This window comes from Triturus cristatus, chromosome 11, assembly GCF_964204655.1.
Source record: "Triturus cristatus chromosome 11, aTriCri1.1, whole genome shotgun sequence".
NCBI lineage: Eukaryota > Metazoa > Chordata > Amphibia > Caudata > Salamandridae > Triturus > Triturus cristatus.
This window is the reverse complement of record NC_140594.1, coordinates 839,628,799-839,652,588: the sequence shown is the minus strand read 5'-3', so window position 1 is coordinate 839,652,588 and position 23,790 is coordinate 839,628,799. Positions and strand designations below refer to the sequence as shown.

The 23,790-nt window shown below is 49.5% G+C and overlaps 1 protein-coding gene across 4 annotated transcripts in view; it reads right to left on the bottom strand.

The window, feature by feature from the left end:
- Positions 1 to 2,084: 2,084 nt before the first annotated feature.
- Positions 2,085 to 23,790, bottom strand: part of LOC146785506 (uncharacterized) — a 691,519-nt gene continuing 669,813 nt past the window's right edge. For all 4 annotated transcript variants that reach the window (XM_085634607.1, XM_085634608.1, XM_085634610.1 and 1 more), the window contains 2 exons: positions 21,178 to 21,255; positions 2,085 to 3,163 (listed from right to left, as the gene is read on the bottom strand). In XM_085634607.1, coding sequence (XP_085490733.1) covers positions 3,006 to 3,163; positions 21,178 to 21,255 — 236 coding nt within the window. In that variant the 3' untranslated portion in view covers positions 2,085 to 3,005. The remainder of the gene's footprint in view (positions 3,164 to 21,177; positions 21,256 to 23,790) is intronic.

Sequence of the window (23,790 nt, the reverse complement as noted above, 5' to 3'; positions counted from 1 at the left end):
CATCATACCGAGCACTCTTCCCATTTCTTGGAACTTCTACTGAAGTTCAATCTTATGCTGACACCTTCTATGCTCCCCTGTAGAAATCTCCATTAGAGTTTCTCTTAGCATATGCTTATATTAGAAAGGGAAAGTTTATTTATGAAACACCTGATCCCGACAATCTGTTTCCTTTGCATTTTGGAAGTTTCTATATAGGATCTAATTTTATTATGACTTAACTTACTGGCATATTTTGGTCTCCAAACTGTAATGTTATACTTTTTTAATGTGTTCCTGCTTTGTATGTATATTGGTTGGATTAATGTTCTAAAATAAACCTTTATAGTTGAAATAATTGATTCTTGGTCTTCATTGTGGAGACAACCTGGCTTCACAGAAACGGAAATGAAATTCTGTTAGCTCCCTTAAAATGCTTCAAGTTGACTAACAAAGGTCCATTCGACCGATGGGGAAACATATTTGACGATTTTACTAAGAAATTGATGTTCAGCTATCCAGACTTGATGAAGGTTCATCTTTTTTTTATTGTCAAACATTTCCATTGAAACTGTAGTGCTGCATAATCAGAGTTTTTTTCTTTCTTTTTTGCCTTCACCAATCGAAATATTGGAAAGGTGAATTATTCGGCAAGAACGTTATCAAATAGCATTACTCTTGGCCACACACTAATTGGGAGATCTGCTGAAGAGAAATTTATTTTCAAGATTCTTTAACATCTACCTTCCTTGGTCATGTGGTGCCTATGGAGACATTGTAGCATTTGGGTTTTCCCATCCTACTTTACTTCCATTGCAATCCTACCAGTGGCGGCTGGCATGTATCTGGGGGCGGTGCAGGGGGCAAGTGGGTAAGAGAGTGTAAAAAAAGAAAAATACACTTACCTCCTCACCACTCTGTCTTACGCCGTCTCTCCTCTGTCGGCCGAACAGGAAGCAACCAGGCTCCCCTAAGCCAATCACAACGCTGCAATGCAGTGTTGTGATTGGCCTGAGCACAGTAATTTGGCGCTCAGATGGGGACTGGGGGCCTGGGCATGTTCTCCACCCAGGCTGTAATGCAGCCTGGGTGGTGAACATACTAAGTGCACATGACTGTTTGGCCGGCCCGGAGACCGCCGTCCAAAGCGCCATGCGAATTTCAGTGTGCCCACCACTCCTCCCCTGCCGTGCTCTGTGAGCAGAGCAGCCCCACCCCCATGATGCCGCAGCAGGAAAAAATGAAATGATAATAACATTATATTATTATAATTTTATTTTTCCTTTCCTTCACTGCTGCAACTCAGTGGGGCGACGCTCCTCCGCCTTAGCAGAGGAGCTGCCACTGAATCCTACCATGACAGTTTTGCTCCCTCATTAAACTTACTCAAATGGAGAGACTTGGCATTTGTCCAGGAAGAAAGCAAACCAAGAGCTGCATTGTGGGAGCAACCAAGGTTCGTTCTCTTCCAGGTTGCTGCTATAGCCATGTGTGTGCTGTTATTTGTTACTCTTACATAACTCCACAAGTATGTATGTATGTGTATATGTAGATCAATGTATGTATAGGACCAGTGGTGTAACGAAACTTAAGGGGGCCCCCACGCTCTGGTCCCAGTCTGAAGCTCTCAGGCCAGTGACCTGCCAGTGCTGCAGGGTTCCTGGAGCTCGGGGCACCCCCGCACCATGGACGGGACATAGCCAAAAGGCAGCAGAGGGATGTACAGTGTCACAAGATGGAGTGAACACTGACTGAGCCTGAGATGCAGCCTACCTCTGCCCTTCAGCGTTAGTTGCCCGCACAGTGGAATCCCTTTCTAAGCTGTGGAAGTTCTTAAACTCCATCATCCACCGAGCGTCATTAAGTGCACACCTTCCCTCGAACAGCCTGAGTAAGATTCATGCTGTCCCAGAGTACTGCTGGGCACACTCATGGGGCTTTTTGTATGAGTGCAATGTTGACACTGTTCCAGATTATATTACTTGACGGATTTAGGAAAAGGTATCTTCACAACATCTCACTATAAAATAAATAAAATCATTTCAATACATTCCCACACCCAATTCAATATAAACATTTGACAATAATGATTACAACAGTTTCTTAAAAATCAAGTTGATGTTATTTGGGCATAAATAAAGACATTACAAATGACAAATCAGTGTTCCCATGATGGAGGCTGAAATGGGCTACAGTGGAATATTATACACAATATTAAGTTAGGCACATTTTTTTTCTACGTTACACATGGCGCTCTCCCTTTCTTCTCTCAACATGCCCCACCATATGAAAACTCAGCGGGGAGCCGTGAAAGAAGGCGCTGAGCCCACACCCTTCTTTTCCCAGTAACTTCCTGTGGGGTCAAGCAGAGTGAGCAGGCATGCATGGCATGCTATCTTGAGCGAACCCCAGTAAAATGGTGAGATTCTGTCGTTTCCTCATGCTCTTTGTTCGATTGGCACCATCACATCTACTTCATGGATAGCAAACAGACAAGGAAGTAGTGGTACCCATGCAGGCTGTGTCTGTGAATGCCAGTAGGGGGGAGAAAGGACGGGGTACTGAGGAGAGGTAAAATGGGCCTGAAGACTATGTCATTTCCTCGCCAACACAGTTGATTTTCTAAAAGTGCTTCAAAATAAGTATGCCAACTCAGAGTTTTGCGCATGCGTTCAGCATGCCTCCTGTCCTCGTAGAGCACCAACACGCCCCATCCTAAAAGGGGAGACAATGAGGCTTCAGAACGTGACTAGGAGAAGGAAATATGAAAGGCAACATTGTTGACTAATCAAGTGACTGTGGGTGGGAGCGGGAAAACTTGAAATGGTCACCAGTGATTTCAGTCTCGGTAGTTTTCCAGGAATAGCTCGCTGTGGTGCGTGCCATACTCCCCAAACTCCGTAACAATAAATAGTGCGGTCTGTATTCCCAGTAGTCTTTCCCCAGCAGAACGCCGTCTGGGCAATCTGCTGGAAATCAGCCTGGCTAAAGTGCTTCCGTCTGTTCAGGGTCCACGTGCAGTGCGCTCACTTCCGGAAGGGGGTCAGCCGGCTGATGTTTTGCCAGAAGTTAGATGGTTTGCGCTTGGGCTCGGCTAGCATGATCACCTGTTGCTGGGGAAGTTTGGCAGGCAGAGTCGGGTGCTTCTGGCGCATCAGGAAGTCGTAGTAGGGCCTGTTGACAGCTGTCAAAGTAAAAACACAATTAGGAACTCTTTTTTTCAATTCCTCTTCTTCCTATACACTCGTTTTCTTTGATCAAACACCATAACCCCTCCCGGCCCTCGGGGCATTCACATTCGCTTCGCTTTAAGTTACAGGTGCAACCAAGTAATCAGATGCCTACGATGCACATTTGGGGGCTCCAGAGTAATTTAAGAATTTGTTCTCTATAAACACTCCCATTTTCGTTTTCTTTTAGGTGTCGAGAAAGCACCATTTACGCAAATTCCGCTAGAAATACATCATATTCCCTCTTAACTTGAAGACATTTTCTAAAATCTTGAAATTGTATGACAAAACACCACTGAGCCCTCACCATTCATTCAGTGATCCAGCGCATTTACACAATGTCTCCAGAGCTGACACTAATAACCTCAGATTTTTTACATTACCATGGCAACACTGGGTCGGGGCGTTGTGGGAATCTCAAAGTGACCAGCATTAGTTCCAGAAACTAGCATCTGGCAGTAACCAGCATTTTCTTCCAATGGTGCATGGCAATGTGACCTGCACTGATTCACCATTTCCTTCTGGTAGACATTTTCCCCTTGTGATTTCTGTCCTACTCCACTTACTAACCATGACCTTAGTAACCTTGACCCCACCTGCTTAGTAACCTTGACCCCGCCTGCTTGGTAACCTTGAGCCCGCCTGCTTGGATTCGGGATGGAGTATCATCTTTGCCAAAGTGATAAGCAAAGTACTTTGGGATCGTACATGAATTGAAAAACCATCTATGGCCAGTGTCGGACTGGGTCAGAAGATAGACCCGGGCACCATATTAAAATGGCCACCCTTTAGCGAATCAGATAGCTAAAAAAGGTGCCAACATTTGCAAAACAGCAAAACTTGTAAAGACAAAACTGTATAGGTTTTTTGCGACTTACAGGAAACTGTATTCATTGGTGCTTAGTGAAGGCAATGTTTATGGTAATGTAATAGATATAAACAGTAAAAACCACCTCACCAGACCAAAAAACGGACCCAGAACCAGCCCATACACTGATCTGTCGGACCAGCTCTTCGGGGACTGCCTCACTGACCTATAGGTCAGTCCGACCCTGTCTATGGCTCGCGGTTTTATGCTGCCCTGGGGCGAGTCATGATGCCTCAGCCTAAGTAAAAAAAAAAAATTTCCTTAAGGGAGCAAAAACAATGTACATAGGGAAATAGGTCAGTTCATGTGAAAGATTTATTTCCACAATAATAGTATTCAGGTGCTCACACAATAAGTGAAAAAAGTGTGACGTGCAGAGTGATAGTGAAGTTTAAAATTACGGCATCGCATTGACAACAATTGTAGAAAACTCCTCAAAGAACTTTTTACACAATAGGAGGAGTTTATGTTGTAGGAGGTCAACGGCGTTTCGATCTCAATTGTTCGAGATCATCATCAGGACATATAACAGGTGAGCAAGCTGAATTGGTACAGTTATCGGTGAGGCGAAAAGGACCGAGTTGCTGGCATAAGAAATGTAGTCAAGAGCTTCAAGTAGCAGCAGGGAGTGGACGAATTCACCAGGGTTATTGCGCTTAAGATTCGCTAGTGGTAATTGTCATGTATGAGTAGGCTGGGATGGCAAGGACAGCTGTATTAATTAGGCGTTGTGACTCTCTGCCGAAATTATTATAGTTAAAGTCAGACCCTGTTAATTATTTGGGAAATCGGGGACGAAGAGCTCAGCGCGTCTCGCTGCTCTGGCTGTCTGCGTTGAGTGCGAGCAGCCTACTGCGTTGAGTTGCCATCCCAGCCTACTCATCCGTGACAATTACCACAAGCAAATCTTAAGCGCTATAACCCTGGTGAATTCGTCCACCCCCTGCTGCTACTTGAAGCTCTTGACTACATTTCTTATGCCAGCAACTCTGTCCTTTTCACCTCACCGATGAGCACCTGAATACTATTATTGTGGAAATAAATCTTTCACATGAACTGACCTACGTCCCTATGTACATTGTTTTTGCTCCCTTAAAGAAATTTATTTTTTATCTCTCTAGTCGTAGTGCTCTCCCTAGGATCACTTTATAATTGGACCTTTTAGGCCACACCAGAACCATTGTTCTTCTACCACATTAATCGCCCTAGGTTCACATATTGGGGTACCCTTGTTTCTCTCAACACTCAGCCTAAGTATAGTACAGTAGAAGTAGCCGTAATAGTAGTGGTGGAATTAATGAAAGAGTTTGGTATGGCTCTTTTTGATACATTATCAGTATCCATTACTGATGGGAGTAGCGCCATCCTGCAGTAAGAATTGGCACTGCTTGGATGTTGATAAAGGGAAGCCTGGAATCACAGGCCCATGCCTCCTATTCCTCTCTGTTTTGCTAGTGACATGCATTCTTAGACTGATTCTCAATAAATTCAATTTTTCTGAAGACGAGGGGGAAGCTGAGTTAAAAAATCGTTTGTCGTTGCGTAGCTGCAGGCCTCTTTTTGTCAGGTTTCTTCACATGATATGGGACAGCTATTGTTAGGCCTTTTAGCTCCTTAGTGGCATCCTATCTCTTCCTACCTGACATATGGCTGCCACTTGGTAAATATTCTGCATAGACCTTGTTGTCGGTGCCACGACCATGGCCTTATTACTGCACTCCCTTCAATATTAACTTTGAGAAACACCATGGCCAGCCTGGGTCTCCTGTTACACAACCTTGTTAAATATACTGATACTGCACCATCCTTAAAAACCAACCCCCATTTGCATGTTCCTTTTGCAAGACTTTGAATGTATACAGAACCTGCTTCACCATGTATATGTGGTTCTGCTTCTGCTTCTAGCTGGCCACTACTTTTCTGTAATTTAGATAGAATGACTACGTACCGCCAATATCTCCTACCACATGTATGCCGATGATACCCAGATCTACATCAAAATCTCTTCTCCGGAGGAGATCTATTCCCTGAATGAGGCTCTGAAGTTGACTGCTCAATGGCTAACCTCCAACCAGCTCAAACTAATTGCACAAAAATTGGAATTCCTTCCAATCTCCCCACCTAAAACCAACCCTGACATTTGGGAATGGACTAAGTCGATCATAGCGCTAAACTGCCCACCGACCATAGTGGACTCTGCCAAATCCCCCAGAATGACCCTGGACAGTGACTTGAATATGCGTTCCCACATCAACTCAATGGCTAAAACCGGCAGGTTTCACCTGAACTATCTAAGAAAACTAAAACCATTCCTTGACACTCCCGATCTAGAAATGGCAGTCCAGGCAATAGTTTTCTCCAGACTCGAATATGGATGCTCTACCCTCTCTGGCCTACCCAAGATCTCCACGGCCTCCCTAAAAGCTTGCCTCAACGCCCCCGCCAGACTCCTAACTGGTTCAAAAAAATTCGACCACATCTCACCGCATCTGAAAGCTCTGAAATGGCTTCATCTTGAAGCCAGAATCCAACTCAAACTGGCATGTATCACTCACACGGCTCCACACACTAAATCCCCTGCATTTCTTGCTCAGAAACTCTTGGTGTCCCGGAGGAGCCAGAAACTCCCGGTTCTCCAGAGACCTCTTGCGGCAGCCTCCCCGCTTTCGAAAGAAAAAAACCTATAATCATGCTTTTTCTGGGGCCGCACCATGAATCTGGAATCTACTCCCGCCCGTCATCAGAAGAATTACATCTCTGGCAAGTTTTAAAAAGGAAGCCAAAACCTTCCTAATGGGCAGGTTCCTCTCATAATTCTTGCATTGCACTCACCGTTCAGCGACCTTGTTTTATTCTGTTACTACTACACATTGGTCTGACTGGCTACTATCCACCTTGCACCTCCCAGTACTCCACACTTGTTATCTTGGACCTTCTCTACATTTTGACTTGAAAATTGTTTGCACTTGTTTCGATCCCAAATGTACCACCCACCTACCTACGTCTTATTTGTATACAACTTGTTATCCATGTAAAGCGCTCTGATACCCTAACAGGTCATGTTCGCGCTCTATAAAACACAAGTAAATACAAATTAAAAAATAAATAAAATCAACCTGTTTCGGCATATGATCTGGGTTCAGATTGTCTATAAATCTATATCCTCTGGCGCACCTCTTCTTCTATCAAGTATATCGGGCGGTCCTTAAGGGGTGCGAATGGTATCTTTTTTTGTTTTGCAGATAATCATACGTTCACAAGTGTATATGAATCCTGATGCTCAGTGTCTAGAGTGTGCTTCAGTGGGGCCTGGGAATGCAAGTCCTCATACAACTAGTCTACAGTGGGTTGCTGAGAGAGCTCAGTTCGTTAGTCTTCCTCCAATGTCTATATTTTGAGTAAGCCTCTATGTAATCTGGCTGTGCTAGGTTTTTTCTTTTCAGAGTTATTGCTCAAGTGTCGATGGGAGATGTTTTGTTACTTACCGGTAATCTTCATTACCCCGATTAAGGCCCTACTCGTCCCAGGTCTTACACAAGTGAGCAATCCTGCCTCCCGACAGGCTAGTCTAAAACACTCGAATTTCTTTTATGTCTATTATTTAAACCCCTCCCACCCACCGCTACGCTTGTTATCAATAAGACCAGACACAACCTGTGAGAAGTTGGCCTGGTATATGATGCTCACTAGTTAAAGTGATCACCTTGTACCATGCCAAGCAACCCTTATGGTGTGGTTGTAAGTCAACCTTTTCAGACTAGCTGCCCTAGTGGTAGCGTAGGCTAAGCAGTCTTTGAGGCTAAACTCGTGAAGCGTGTTAAGCCAGCTGTTTTACCAAATGCAACCCCCTTTTATACCAATGAAAGGACACCACACAGATATATATTCAAAATATATATGTATTTATTTCTCAAAGTAACCCCTAGTCTCTTTATGAGCACAGGAGCACAAATCGTCAAACAAGATTACAGTAGAATACACAGAAGTTGCACTTTATATGGATAGGCCCTGGTGGCCACTCAAACCATATACTAAAATAGTGGTATAAGTACCACGAACAGAAAAGGGAAAAGGCCTAGGGCCCCTAGAATCGCTGCGCCTACAAGGAGCTAACTTCAGTTAGTGACCAGGAGGTCCACGGGTGGCGTGTGCAGAGCAAATAGTCACACGCGTGCTCCCATAGGTTTCAATGGGTGCGTAAAAAGTACAAAGTTACTGCAAAGAGGATCTTCCGGACGGACTAGGAACTCAAGATTTGGAACACAGGCACTAGAGATGTAATACTACACTTGGGCACAGGTGTGCCAGCTTTACCTCACCCACAGGAAGCGGGTGCATAGGTCTCGAAGTGCGTCGGGTTTCTTCTATCTGTTCCGTGGAGCCTGAAGACAAAGATGCTGCAGGCGGTCGGTCCGGGAGAGATGCAGTGGATCCAAGAGTGGATCGGAGATGTTGAAGACCTGTAAGCAGAGGGGACAGTGTTCACAGTCACTAGCCAGTGACCAGCGTGGCACCAGGTGGGTACCAGGCAATGTCGGGTGCAAACAGGAAGAAAGGTGTAGCTTGTCTCTGCAGCCACGTGGTCCCTGGAGGTCGACGACGCCCAGGAGTCGGTTCACGAGCTGTCCCACGCAGGCTCTCGCTGTCGGCGGTGTTGGCGACTTGATCGAAGCAAACAAGCCTTGGCAAAAGCAATTGTTGTAGGAGGTGAAATAAGCTGATGGTTCTGACCAGCAAGGTCTGAAGGACTGCTCCTTTGGAGGGGAGCAAGGGCCAGTCTGGAGCAACCAGACCAGCGGTGTATTTCTTGAAGTTCGTTGCCAAGATGGCTACTAGCCAGCGGGCCAGCAACCGGTTAGGCGCGTCGAGTGGCAAACTGCAGAAGGGCCCCACGCAGATCGTGGAGATGCTGGAGGGCTCACCTTTGGTGCAGATGCTGCTCGGGTGTTGGGCTTCTCAGATCCCAAAGCACAACTTGGAGGGAGCCTCGGTTGTTGCACTTGTCAGCTTGTCGTGGTCGTTTCAAGATGGCTGGCTCCACGTGTCTCGGTGCCTCCACGGGTCTCCTCTTTTCAGGGACTGTGGATCGGGCGGTGAGGGGTCTGGAGGTCCAGGCCTTGTCAGTCTCTGGGCTCGGGCTCCGGCGGGAGGCAGCGGCAAAGCAGACGTTGATTCGCTGGATGGTGCTTGCGTTAGCAAGGTGGTCACTCCCTGACCACAGGGGAGATTGGCTTCAGTCCTCTGTGCAGCAGAGCGTCGAAGTTCCCGTCTTCTTCTTAGTGTTAAGTTGATTCCAGGATGTCTGAAGTCTTAGGACACAGCTCCTACCTTTAAGCGGATTCTAGGGGCCGGACTACCTGCTAGGTCCCTCCCTATGGGTGGGACCAGGAAGGGGGGTGGTTACACCCCCAATCCTTTGTCCAGCTCGCCCCAGGCCCGGGACTGGTGTGCCCCAGGACCGGTTTGAACTGGCATATGCACCGAGGCTCCTTGTGAGCCACAGGCATGTCTGGTTTCTTTCAAGCCCTACCTGACCAATACACAAAATCCTGTCTGGGGTGGTGCACGCACCTCCCCTGGCAGGAAACCCTTTGTCCACACCTCCCAAGCTGGAAGGACTCCCAGCAGCAGGAGGGCAGACCTGTGTCTGTGGTGGCAGCATCCATTTTGTGGAGCTGAGGCTATGTCTGATTTTACCCGGGTTTCAGGTACTGTACATGTCGTGTCCCTCTAGAAGGGTGGAATGCTAACCCCGTCGCCAGAATTGGCGAGGGGTTAGTATTCCAATTCGTATGACACCTTACTCGACATGTTTTGATAAAGCCAAACCAAAGATAGCATTTAACCGCGAGGTTCATAATGCACTTAAGAGTATATGGTATGACGATATCTGGAAACAGTAGAAGGAAGTTGTTCCGACCACTGCAGACAGGCTCAGCTCATGCCAGAGCACCATCTCACATGGAACCAAGCACTCTGCCTTCAGGATTGTTAAGGCCTGCCATAGGAGTGACTTATAGGTTACCAGGTGTCCCATTTAAGGTTAGGTATAGGTATACTACACCTAAGTAAGAGGTGATTACACCAACTTACCCCAGCTGAGTGATCAGCCAGTTGTGTCAAATTGTTAGGCCAAGCCTGGGGTGGCATAATACATGCTTCAGCCCTTGGCAGGCCTTGGGTACACCAATGCCCTGGGTACCTAGTGTACACTGGTACAGGGGCTGACAGGGTGATCCAACCAATTGGGTATGTACCTAGGGTACATGGAGTCCATTTTAAAGAGAGAACAGCCAGGCTGAGATCCTGAATAGCAGGATCTCAGGCCAACTAAGTCGAAAAACCAGCTAGACACTAGGCAAAAATTTGGGGGTAACCATAGTCAGATATCCACCTTCCTACACAACCCCCCCCCCAAACGAAGGGAGATAAGGCTGACCTTGACCAGGTAAGCCTATATTGCCCAAGTGGCCATATAAGGAGGAACCAGCACTGGCATGGTTACCCCCTGTCTCATGGTCCACTAAGCAATCCCTCACCCTAAGGGTATCAGAGGGTCTCCACCATAGGGAATCTCTACCTTTGGTGTGTCTTGGCAAAGTAAAAGGCTGGTGTTGAGATGGAGTACTGAAGTGAGTGTCCTCAAAGTGAAGCCTCGGCTTCCTCCAATCCCCCTCCACCATGGATGCCTTTCTTTCCTTAACTGAGTTGCACTGTGCTCTCAGGGTCAGCCTCTGGCTACCTAAAGCTGGAGGCTGGGTCCCTTTTGTGGGCTTACTGGAGGGACAGGTCAGGTCTGGGGCCCTAAGGTCCCATGTTTGCCTGTACCCAACAGAATCCCTCTGGGGGAGGTCCCTAACTACCTGTAAAGGAGATCCCTCAGGAATGTTTTTACCCATCACCTGACTAGGGCTACTAGCCAGGCAATCCTCATTCTTTTGATGGGGGGGTTCTTGTGGACAGGGGCCCTCTTGGGGTCCACTGGCCTCCCTGACCTCTGCAGCCCTGGGCTGACTGAGGCAGGGTAGAGAGAGGCAGGTTACCTGCACCAGACTGGGTCCCACCTTGGAAGGGGCCACTGACATCAGAGGCTCTGCCAGGCCAGGCCTGGCTACCTCTGGGGCAGTTCCTTCACAAGGGGTGAGGTCAGCTCCCTGAGGAGGCTGACTTTTTCCTAATGTCTGGGGAGAGGGAGACTTTTCTTCCTCCCCACTACTCTCTGTTTGTGTGGAGTGATCCATAGTTTCAGGCTTCACTACACCTATGTCAGTCTGAGTATAGGCTGAGACCATTACAGCCTTGCCAACCTTTTCAGGGGGGCACTCAGTTTGTGTTTGAGCTGTGACTGTCACAGCTCTGCCAGTCTCTACAGGGAAGTCTATCTGTGCCTGGGCTGTGGCTACCACTGCCCTTCCAACCTTTCCAGGGAGGAAATCTATTTGGACAGGGGTTGTGAATGGCACAACCCCACTACCCTTTTGTGAAAGGCCTACCATTTTAGAATGGGTGTCTTGTTCAACTCCAGCCCAAGCTGAGAGTTCTAAGTCATTCCCCAGTAAGCAGTCTACAGGCAAGGTTGGGGACACTGCCACCCTTTTAGGGCCAGTGACACCTCCCCAGCTGAGACATACCTCTGCCATGGGATGACTGTTCTGTTTGCCATCAATGTTGGTCACCTGGTAGGAGAAACCAGGCAAAAGCTGCTCAGAGGGAACTAGCCAATGGGCCACCATTGTGATGCTAGCTCCAGTGTCTCTGTAGGCCTCAGCTTTTGTACCATTGATGTAGGGCTCCTGTCTGTACCTACCCAAAGTGTTGGGACAGGCAGTGAAGTTGGCAAACCCCATGCCACCATCACAGACAAGAGTATCTGCTGCAGGGGAATTGGCTAAGCCAGGGTCCCCCTGTGTTCCCCAAGTAAACCCACCCAAATTTTTGGGGGCACTCCCACCACCTGGGGGATTACTGCTGACAGTAATAGGTGGTGTGACAGGAGTAATTGGAGGAACAGTTTTGTTTGTAGCCCTTGGGCAACTGCTGTCAGTTTTCCAATGCCCAGGAGTTTTACACTCATGGCAGTAAGGCTTTTTACCTGTGGTAGAGGAGGGAGCTTGGGACCCACCACCCTGTGTGGAGTTTTGGGGCCCTGAGGAAGATTTCTCTTTTGCCTTATCCCCTCCCTTCTCTTGAGGTTTGGTGGTATCTTTCTTTTGGTCACCACCCTGATTCTTAGGCCTGATCCTGGTTCTGACCCATTTATCTGCCCTCTTTCCCAATTCTTGGGGAGAGGTCAAATCTGAGTCTACCAGGTGTTGATGGAGGAGCTGGTTTTGACAGTTACTTAAAATCTGTTCTCTCATCATCAAATTGTACAATCCTGTATAATCAGATACCTTACTTCCCAGCAACCAACCCTCCAAAGCCTTAGTGGCACATTCAACATATTCAGACCAGTCCTGAGTCTGTGTCTTTTGGGTGTCTCTGAACATTAACCTGTACTGTTCAGTGGTTAAGCCTAACCCATCAACCAGAACACTCTTCAGGACTCTGTAGTTTCTGACATCCTCTTCTCTAACAGTGAGGAGTCTGTCTCTGCCTCTTCCTTCAAAGGAGAGCCAGAGGATTGCTGCCCACTGGTCTTCAGGAACCTGCTGTACCTTGCAGGCTCTCTCAAGAGCAGTTATCCATTTGTGGATGTCATCCCCACTTTTGTAGGGGGGCACAACCTTAGACAGGTTCCTATTATCAAAGACCCTATCTTTGTCCTTAGGGACAATGCTGCCACCAGTGGGTATAGACCCACTCTCTCTAGGTTGCCTAGCCTTCCTCAGTTTTTCTTCCATCAGGGCTACTTCTAGCTCCTGCTTCCTGATCCTCAGCTGGGCTTCCTGCATTCTGGCCTCGTGTTCCCTCCTCTGAGGGGTGGTCATCCTTTTCCTGGAGTGACCTTGAGAGCCTCTAGAGCCATGGGAAGCATTGGAGTCACCTGAGCGATTCCTTTGCCTCCCAAGCCCTGTGTTAAGTCCACTGGGGAGATCCAATGGGGTAAACCCACTGTCAATCCCCAATAGCCTTAGTTTAGCTGGGCCAAGTATAACACTTGGCACTGGGCTAGTTCTCCCTTCATCATCACTACTTTCTGTATCCTCACCACTTTCCTCCCCTGTAGTATGATTCTCATCTAAGGGATGGCTATTGGAACTGGGTACCTCTGTAGCATCTTCAGAAGGGGGGCCTCCTGTTCCTGACCCTAAGGGGGCTAACTGGGAAGCTTTCCTGAGTTCTCTCTGATTCTCATCATTTTGCAAGAGTTCTCTGAGCTCAGCAGAGGTAGGGTTCTTGGGCTGTTTAAGGCCTCTAAGAGTTGCCAAATGCCTGAGCTCATTCTGGTTAAGGGTAGCAAAGCTGGATGGTGCCCTCTGGGGGTCACTCTCAACAGAGATGGGTACAGTGGACCCCTCTGCTCAAATCCAACCGCTGCTCACCAATGTGAGAAGTTGGCCTGGTATATGATGCTCACTAGTTAAAGTGATCACCTTGTACCATGCCAAGCAACCCTTATGGTGTGGTTGTAAGTCAACCTTTTCGGACTAGCTGCCCTAGTGGTAGCGTAGGCTAAGCAGTCTTTGAGGCTAAACTCGTGAAGCGTGTTAAGCCAGCTGTTTTACCAAATGCAACCCCCTTTTATACCAATGAAAGGACACCACACAGATATATATTCAAAAGATATATGTATTTATTTCTCAAAGTAACCCCTAGTCTCTTTATGAGCACAGGAGCACAAATCGTCAAACAAGATTACAGTAGAATACACAGAAGTTGCACTTTATATGGATAGGCCCTGGTGGCCACTCAAACCATATACTAAAATAGTGGTATAAGTACCACGAACAGAAAAGGGAAAAGGCCTAGGGCCCCTAGAATCGCTGGGCCTACAAGGAGCTAACTTCAGTTAGTGACCAGGAGGTCCACGGGTGGCGTGTGCAGAGCAAATAGTCGCACGCGTGCTCCCATAGGTTTCAATGGGTGCGTAAAAAGTACAAAGTTACTGCAAAGAGGATCTTCCGGACGGACTAGGAACTCAAGATTTGGAACACAGGCACTAGAGATGTAATACTACACTTGGGCACAGGTGTGCCAGCTTTACCTCACCCACAGGAAGCGGGTGCATAGGTCTCGAAGTGCGTCGGGTTTCTTCTATCTGTTCCGTGGAGCCTGAAGACAAAGATGCTGCAGGCGGTCGGTCCGGGAGAGATGCAGTGGATCCAAGAGTGGATCGGAGATGTTGAAGACCTGTAAGCAGAGGGGACAGTGTTCACAGTCACTAGCCAGTGACCAGCGTGGCACCAGGTGGGTACCAGGCAATGTCGGGTGCAAACAGGAAGAAAGGTGTAGCTTGTCTCTGCAGCCACGTGGTCCCTGGAGGTCGACGACGCCCAGGAGTCGGTTCACGAGCTGTCCCACGCAGGCTCTCGCTGTCGGCGGTGTTGGCGACTTGATCGAAGCAAACAAGCCTTGGCAAAAGCAATTGTTGTAGGAGGTGAAATAAGCTGATGGTTCTGACCAGCAAGGTCTGAAGGACTGCTCCTTTGGAGGGGAGCAAGGGCCAGTCTGGAGCAACCAGACCAGCGGTGTATTTCTTGAAGTTCGTCGCCAAGATGGCTACTAGCCAGCGGGCCAGCAACCGGTTAGGCGCGTCGAGTGGCAAACTGCAGAAGGGCCCCACGCAGATCGTGGAGATGCTGGAGGGCTCACCTTTGGTGCAGATGCTGCTCGGGTGTTGGGCTTCTCAGATCCCAAAGCACAACTTGGAGGGAGCCTCGGTTGTTGCACTTGTCAGCTTGTCGTGGTCGTTTCAAGATGGCTGGCTCCACGTGTCTCGGTGCCTCCACGGGTCTCCTCTTTTCAGGGACTGTGGATCGGGCGGTGAGGGGTCTGGAGGTCCAGGCCTTGTCAGTCTCTGGGCTCGGGCTCCGGCGGGAGGCGGCGGCAAAGCAGACGTTGATTCGCTGGATGGTGCTTGCGTTAGCAAGGTGGTCACTCCCTGACCACAGGGGAGATTGGCTTCAGTCCTCTGTGCAGCAGAGCGTCGAAGTTCCCGTCTTCTTCTTAGTGTTAAGTTGATTCCAGGATGTCTGAAGTCTTAGGACACAGCTCCTACCTTTAAGCGGATTCTAGGGGCCGGACTACCTGCTAGGTCCCTCCCTATGGGTGGGACCAGGAAGGGGGGTGGTTACACCCCCAATCCTTTGTCCAGCTCGCCCCAGGCCCGGGACTGGTGTGCCCCAGGACCGGTTTGAACTGGCATATGCACCGAGGCTCCTTGTGAGCCACAGGCATGTCTGGTTTCTTTCAAGCCCTACCTGACCAATACACAAAATCCTGTCTGGGGTGGTGCACGCACCTCCCCTGGCAGGAAACCCTTTGTCCACACCTCCCAAGCTGGAAGGACTCCCAGCAGCAGGAGGGCAGACTTGTGTCTGTGGTGGCAGCATCCATTTTGTGGAGCTGAGGCTATGTCTGATTTTACCCGGGTTTCAGGTACTGTACATGTCGTGTCCCTCTAGAAGGGTGGAATGCTAACCCCGTCGCCAGAATTGGCGAGGGGTTAGTATTCCAATTCGTATGACACCTTACTCGACATGTTTTGATAAAGCCAAACCAAAGATAGCATTTAACCGCGAGGTTCATAATGCACTTAAGAGTATATGGTATGACGATATCTGGAAACAGTAGAAGGAAGTTGTTCCGACCACTGCAGACAGGCTCAGCTCATGCCAGAGCACCATCTCACATGGAACCAAGCACTCTGCCTTCAGGATTGTTAAGGCCTGCCATAGGAGTGACTTATAGGTTACCAGGTGTCCCATTTAAGGTTAGGTATAGGTATACTACACCTAAGTAAGAGGTGATTACACCAACTTACCCCAGCTGAGTGATCAGCCAGTTGTGTCAAATTGTTAGGCCAAGCCTGGGGTGGCATAATACATGCTTCAGCCCTTGGCAGGCCTTGGGTACACCAATGCCCTGGGTACCTAGTGTACACTGGTACAGGGGCTGACAGGGTGATCCAACCAATTGGGTATGTACCTAGGGTACATGGAGTCCATTTTAAAGAGAGAACAGCCAGGCTGAGATCCTGAATAGCAGGATCTCAGGCCAACTAAGTCGAAAAACCAGCTAGACACTAGGCAAAAATTTGGGGGTAACCATAGTCAGATATCCACCTTCCTACACAATCACAGCGGAACGGAGGAAGGGTACAGGACTTGGACGAGGAGGAGTTGAATCGGGGTAATGAAGATTACCGGTAAGTAACGAAACATTACCCCTACGTATGTCCTCCTTTTCCCAGTCCTTACACAAGTGAGGACCTCACAAGCAAAGAAAATCAAGAAAATACGCATGACACCAGGGATTCATGCAGAAATACAAAAGTTTAATCAAATACATGATTAAGACACAGTAGCGTTCATAACGCCAACAGCAAAATTCTCCACATTGGCATGCCCGACATCAAGGTGATAATGCCGGACAAAAGTATGATGGGACTGCCAGGTAGCCACCCTACAAATATAGAAACACTAGCTGCCTCAGCCCAGGATGCGGAGACAGACTGCGTCGAACACCCCAGAGCTGGAGGAGGCAAACCCACAGACTTATAGGACTGTCAAACCGCCAAATGCACCCACCAACTGATGGTGGAAGTAGAAACCTTCTTCCCCTTTAGCCACACCACCACAGCAGCCAAACAGGGCAGGAGAAAGCTGAAAACCCTGGGTACACTGGAGGTAAACCTGAATGGCTCTGCGAACATCCAAGGTAGAAGGAACAAGAGCATCCCCATCCCCTGGAAAATCAGGAAGAACCACCTCCTGCTGCAAATGGAAGTTGGAGGAAAAGTTAGGGAGAAAAGTCGGGTCAAGCCACAACACCACCTTGTCCTGCAAGAACTGCAAATAAGGAAAAGAAACAAGCAAGGCACCCAACTTGCCCAACCGCTGAGCAGAGGTGATTGCCAATTTAGCAGCTAACCACAGCAAATCCGCCTCCAACAAAGGCTCAAAAGGGGACAACTGGTGACCCCTCAGAACAGTCGGCAAATCCCAAGAGGGCACAATCACAGGAGCGACCGAACGACAAAGGTAAACTCTGCAGGATCCGACTCACCAAAGGAGCAATACCCTCCAAGGAGGCCCCCGAACCCCTACACACCCAACAGCAGCCCACTGAGCAGACAACGTAGAAGGGGAAAGATCTTTAAAAAAAACATCCCTTAGAAACTTAAGAATAGAGGCCAGATCACCAACCACACGATCCACGCCATGAGAGGTATACCAAGTGACAAAAGAACCCCAATGCTTCCTGTAACCAAGGAAGAACAACCCAAAGAATACAACCTCAAACGTTCAACGGCCAGGCCGTCAGTTTTAACTGACGGAGACAAGGCAAGGACAGAGGTGGGAACTGAAGCGGAGATGGTATCACGGGAAGGCAGAGAAATCCGCCCCAGGACAGCAGGAACCAAAGACGGTGAGGCCAAAAAGGAGCAATCAGGAGAACAGACACCTTCACCACCTGAATTTTCTGTAGCACCCTCGGGAGGACGGGAATCAGGGGGAATGCATACAGAAGGCCTATGGGCCAAGGAATCAAAAGGGCATCCACCGCCCACGCTGGAGGACAAACCAGCTCAGAACAGAACCGAGGGAGGAGGGAGTTGTGCGGGGAAGCAAAAAGGTCGATCTAAGGTGAACCGAAGACAAAGGTCCAGGATGAGGGGAACAGACAGATGGGAACAGAACCGAGAACAGAAGGTTACGGCTGAAGCTGTCCGCATGAAAGTTCAGGTGACCCTGAATGTAAACAGCCCTCAAGGCCAACAGGTGAGATTCATCACAGGCACAAATCATGGAAGCCAGCAGATTCAGAGACTCGCACCGGGTCCCCCCAGGGAGGTTTAAGTAAAAGTGAGTCACCTGATTGTCGGTACGAACCAATAGATTTGCCCACTGGAGGGGAACCTGAAAGAACAGTATTGCCTGCCAAACAGCTGCCAACTCCCGCCAATTCGAGGGACGGGCGCTGTCTGCTTGAGACCACAGTCCCTTGGCCTCCAAGGACCCCAACATGGCCCCCCAACCCCAAAGACTGGCGTCGGTCATCAACAACAGGGGAGGTGGAAGCTGAAAACTGACCCCCTTTTCCAGATTGGGAGTGCAAAGCGACCAGCCCAAGCCCAGGGCCAGAACAGGGGAGAGAGGAACCGGAGAGTAGTAACCTGCACAGGAGGGGTGCCACCGAGACAACAGATGATTCACCAAAGGTCTGAGGTGCAGGCAAGCCCAGGGAACCACAGTTGTGGTCGCAGCAACCAACCACTGGACCCGCAACCAAGCCCAAGGTGGAGCAGGCAGCCAACTCAGCAAGTCCCGCAGAAAAAGCTGTAAGGAAGAGACACGAGCAGGAGGTGGAAACACCGCCCCCAACAAGGTGTCGAAAAGTCCCCCGATAAACTGCATTCTCTGAACAGGGACCAGATGACACTTTTCCAGGTTCAGCTTGAACCCCAGACCCCGGAACATGACCATGGTCGCCTCCACTGCCAGAAGAGCTTCAGGAAGTGAGGAAGCAGAGCTCAAACAATCATCAATATAGGGAAACACAGAGAAACCCTGAAGCTGTAAAACCCCCACAGCAGGAGCCATACCTTGGTAACAGTCTGGGGAGCAGTAAAGAGGCCGAAAGGCAACATCTGAAACTGGTAATGGACCCCATTCACTGCAAACCTCAGGAACTGCTGGCTTCCAGGATGGACAGGGGCATGAAAATAGGCAACTTTTAAGTCCAGTGAATCCCGAAAATCACCCTCTTAGATGAGGGGAATGATAGACTGCAAGTTGGTCATCCGAATATGATCCAGCCGCACCAAATTGTTCAGAGCCTTGAGATTCAGAATCGGTCGGTAAGAACCCTCTGGAAGAGCGTGGAATAGAAACCCAGGCCCCGTTCCGCCTTCCGCCTCCGGAACCAGCGCCCTTTGCCAGCAACATGCCCCCTCCTGACAACATAGCAGACCTCTTCACGAGGTCTCTTGACAACGGGGTAACCCAAAAACAGGTCTGAGGGGGTGGGCCCTGGAACAGAATCTGGTACCCCTGATGATCGGCAGGAGCGGAAATGTTGGAAATCAGAGTTGACCATTGATCCAGGAATAAACGGAGCCGAGCCCTCGCCTTGGCATAGTCACTTCTGCCAAGCACCCTGAGGCTGTTGCTGCTGAGGCCAGGACTTGTAATGGAACGCAGCCCCCGACCATGGGCCTGTCCACGAAAGGGCTGAGAAGAGGAGAGAACACCCTGAAAGCCCTGCTTATGGAAAAATGACTTCTTCTTATGCACACACTGAAAAGGCTTCAACAACTTCTTCTCTTCAGGAGACCGCTGCACCCTCGTGTTCAAATCGTCCTAAAAAAAGCTGGGGCTCCTCAAAAGTCAGTTTATGAATCAAGGCCTTCTGAGCAGCCTCAAGACGCCAAGGCTTTGTACACAGAGACCGCCCGACCAGCCACCGCTGCCCCGGCAGCTGAGGAGAAGGCCCAGCATATCAAAAATGACATCGGACAGAAACTGCGCCAAGACCTCCAACTGTGCCAAAATAGTGGTGCGATCCCCCTGATCCTGAAGACAGTCAAACAACTTCTCGAAATCCTTGATAAGGACCTGGGAGGCATGGGCAGAGTAAGTGCTAACCCAAATCCCAAAATGAGACGCAGCATAGGAACGCTTCAAAGCCATCTCCACCTTCCGTTCAACTGGATCATCAAGGGAAACCTCCTCAAAAGGCAAAGAAGAGGAAGAAGCCATCGTGGACAAAATATAATTGACCTAAGGAACTTGAAGAAACTGGACATCAAACTCAGCCAAGCGATACCTCTTGCCCAAAAAGCGAGGAATCCCCTGCTTGTTGACCTTAAGCCATTCCTTAGCCAGAATATCCTTACTGACATCATGTTAAGGCTATTCATCTACCACCGAGGTACTATACTGGGAGTAAAAACCAAGGTCCACCAAACATCAAAACCCAGGACCTCACGAATATGGGCCAATATGTCTGAAAAAACTTTACCCTGGATATATTTCCCCTTAGGGGAATTGTCCATGTCCTTATCCCCCTCCCCTTTAGATTTCTTGGCAGAAGGCTCAAGCAGCGCAGCTTGAACAGCAGATTTAATCAAATCCTGTAAATCCGACCTGGAAATCTGCAGCAGTTTATCCTCCTGCAGGTCCTGCACATTATTCCATTTGGAAAAAGAATTTACAGGGACCAGGACTGAATCCTCATCCTCTATGGCCAAGGCAGAAGGTACAAGCATCAAACAGGAACCAACAGAGAAAGAGGAAGTGCCCAGCAACACCCCATAAATACCACCTCTCAGCAATCAAGTCTCAAAATCCATGAGACTTAAATTGCCAAAAAGACAGCCCCGCCGCCTCCCTCACAGCCACATACACACAAAACATGGCCGCAGGAGCCGGGTACTGCTGAAAGCCCTCAGCACCGGAACGGCCCGTTAACCGAACGCACAGAAAAAATCCCCGCCCCAACCAAGCACATGCGCGGGGAGTGCAAGCAATAAAAAGGAAACACTCACTGCATTGCAGCCCCGACAAGTAGGAAGAAAAACCAGCGCTCCTACAGCACGTCGGACAGGAAAAAACACACAAGCATGGCTGTGGGAGGGAGGGTTTTATATAATAGACGTAAAAAAAAATTCTAGCGTTGCACACTAGCCTGTCAGGAGGCCGGATTGCCTCACTTGTGTAAGGACTGGGATGAGGAAGACATAGGAGGGGGTAATGATCACTTGCGTCTGTTAACAGGAGTAAACTCCCATGGGTGCAATTCAGGTGAGTTTGTCATTTGTTCGAGGTCTACAGTGACACCTAGACTGGTCATGCAGGTATTTCTTTAATTCCTGGGTCTAAGTTGTGATTATCATGTGTTTTTAGGGAAGGGGCACTCATATGGTTTATAGCCTATCACATTATTAAATCAAGCTGTTAATGTATGTGTTTGTTAGAATTCCTTAATGCTCACCTTTAGGCTTCCCTGTGTTGGATGGTTTACTAACATTCATCATTGCCTGCTTCTTCTGCACCTCACTGATGGCAAAACCTGCAATCAGAAATTAAGCATGTGAACTAGGAAAAGTATTTGCATCAAATCATTGTTCAATTTCTGCAAGTCAAGCCGCCCCCATGGCTGCCGGAAAAGCTTTTGATACCTCGGGAAAACAATTTCACATGGAAACATAAAAGTTTGCAAACACTTGCAGTATACACCTGGGTTGATATGGAATAGCCCAGCAACTCAGAAGACATTCTGAGCACTGGCATCTCACATGCAAGACCACAAACTGCAGGACTATGACAACTTCTTAAAGGGTGCAAGAGAAGCATTAGACATCACAGGCAGGGCAACAATATCTGGATCCCCATTCAGACAGAGAAGCATTCTAAACATTCCCAGCACCCCTATACTGCCACAGAGGTCAGCCATAAAAAGGGCACGAGAGAAGCGTCCAGAACATTCACAGTAGACACCTGGAGTCATAGAGTCCAGCCATGCCGAGGAGACAAGCCCTTCTAACACTGAGAGTACACATTTGGAGGCCCAGGGAAACTAAATGAAGGGACAGCAGCTTTATATTGAGGTTTTCCAATCCAACCAAATCTAGCAGGGTCTCAATAGTCTAGTGCACCAAGTCTATGATATAGGTACAGAAAGTTCCTAAATGTGGCCACTAACTGGATTTTGTCTTACCTGGACTGCTGCAGGATTGTTTCCTCGTATTTGTCCCGTCCCCTACGTTAGCAACTCGCCGGACCCGCTTCGCGGGTCCCGCAGCGCGCAACACTACCGCAGGAGTTGCCAGTGGGGGCTGCTTTCTAACAGGGGCTACTGCATCTTCAACAGGGCTGCGAGCAGGACTCCATTGCCCAGGAGTCCCAGTGACCCCAACCAGTTCCACCTGGGCTGCTCTCCCTGGTCGCCACGCCCCCACCGCCTTCAGAAGTAAAAGAGGACAGCGAACTTCCCATCAGTGGGCCACTAACTGGATTTTGTCTTACCTGGACTGCTGCAGGATTGTTTCCTCGTATTTGTCCCGTCCCCTACGTTAGCAACTCGCCGGACCCGCTTCGTGGGTCCCGCATCGCGCAACACTACCGCAGGAGTTGCCAGTGGGGGCTGCTTTCTAACAGGGGCTACTGCATCTTCAACAGGGCTGCGAGCAGGACTCCATTGCCCAGGAGTCCCAGTGACCCCAACCAGTTCCACCTGGGCTGCTCTCCCTGGTCGCCACGCCCCCGCCGCCTTCAGAAGTAAAAGAGGACAGCGAACTTCCCATCAGTGGGCCACTAACTGGATTTTGTCTTACCTGGACTGCTGCAGGATTGTTTCCTCGTATTTGTCCCATCCCCTACGTTAGCAACTCGCCGGACCCGCTTCGCGGGTCCCGCAGCGCGCAACACTGCCGCAAGAGTTGCCAGTGGGGGCTGCTTTCTAACAGGGGCTACTGCATCTTCAACAGGGCTGCGAGCAGGACTCCATTGCCCAGGAGTCCCAGTGACCCCAACCAGTTCCACCTGGGCTGCTCTCCCTGGTCGCCACGCCCCCACCGCCTTCAGAAGTAAAAGAGGACAGCGAACTTCCCATCAGTGGGCCACTAACTGGATTTTGTCTTACCTGGACTGCTGCAGGATTGTTTCCTCGTATTTGTCCTGTCCCCTACGTTAGCAACTCGCCGGACCCGCTTCGCGGGTCCCGCAGCGCGCAACACTACCGCAGGAGTTGCCAGTGGGGGCTGCTTTCTAACAGGGGCTACTGCATCTTCAACAGGGCTGCGAGCAGGACTCCATTGCCCAGGAGTCCCAGTGACCCCAACCAGTTCCACCTGGGCTGCTCTCCCTGGTCGCCACACCCCCACCGCCTTCAGAAGTAAAAGAGGACAGCGAACTTCCCATCAGTGGGCCACTAACTGGATTTTGTCTTACCTGGACTGCTGCAGGATTGTTTCCTCGTATTTGTCCCGTCCCCTACGTTAGCAACTCGCCGGACCCGCTTCGCGGGTCCCGTAGCGTGCAACACTACCGCAGGAGTTGCCAGTGGGGGCTGCTTTCTAACAGGGGCTACTGCATCTTCAACAGGGCTGCGAGCAGGACTCCATTGCCCAGGAGTCCCAGTGACCCCAACCAGTTCCACCTGGGCTGCTCTCCCTGGTCGCCACGCCCCCACCGCCTTCAGAAGTAAAAGAGGACAGCGAACTTCCCATCAGTGGGCCACTAACTGGATTTTGTCTTACCTGGACTGCTGCAGGATTGTTTCCTCGTATTTGTCCCGACCCCTACGTTAGCAACTCGCCGGACCCGCTTCGTGGGTCCCGCATCGCGGAACACTACCGCAGGAGTTGCCAGTGGGGGCTGCTTTCTAACAGGGGCTACTGCATCTTCAACAGGGCTGCGAGCAGGACTCCATTGCCCAGGAGTCCCAGTGACCTCAACCAGTTCCACCTGGGCTGCTCTCCCTGGTCGCCACGCCCCCGCCGCCTTCAGAAGTAAAAGAGGACAGCGAACTTCCCATCAGTGGGCCACTAACTGGATTTTGTCTTACCTGGACTGCTGCAGGATTGTTTCATCGTATTTGTCCCGT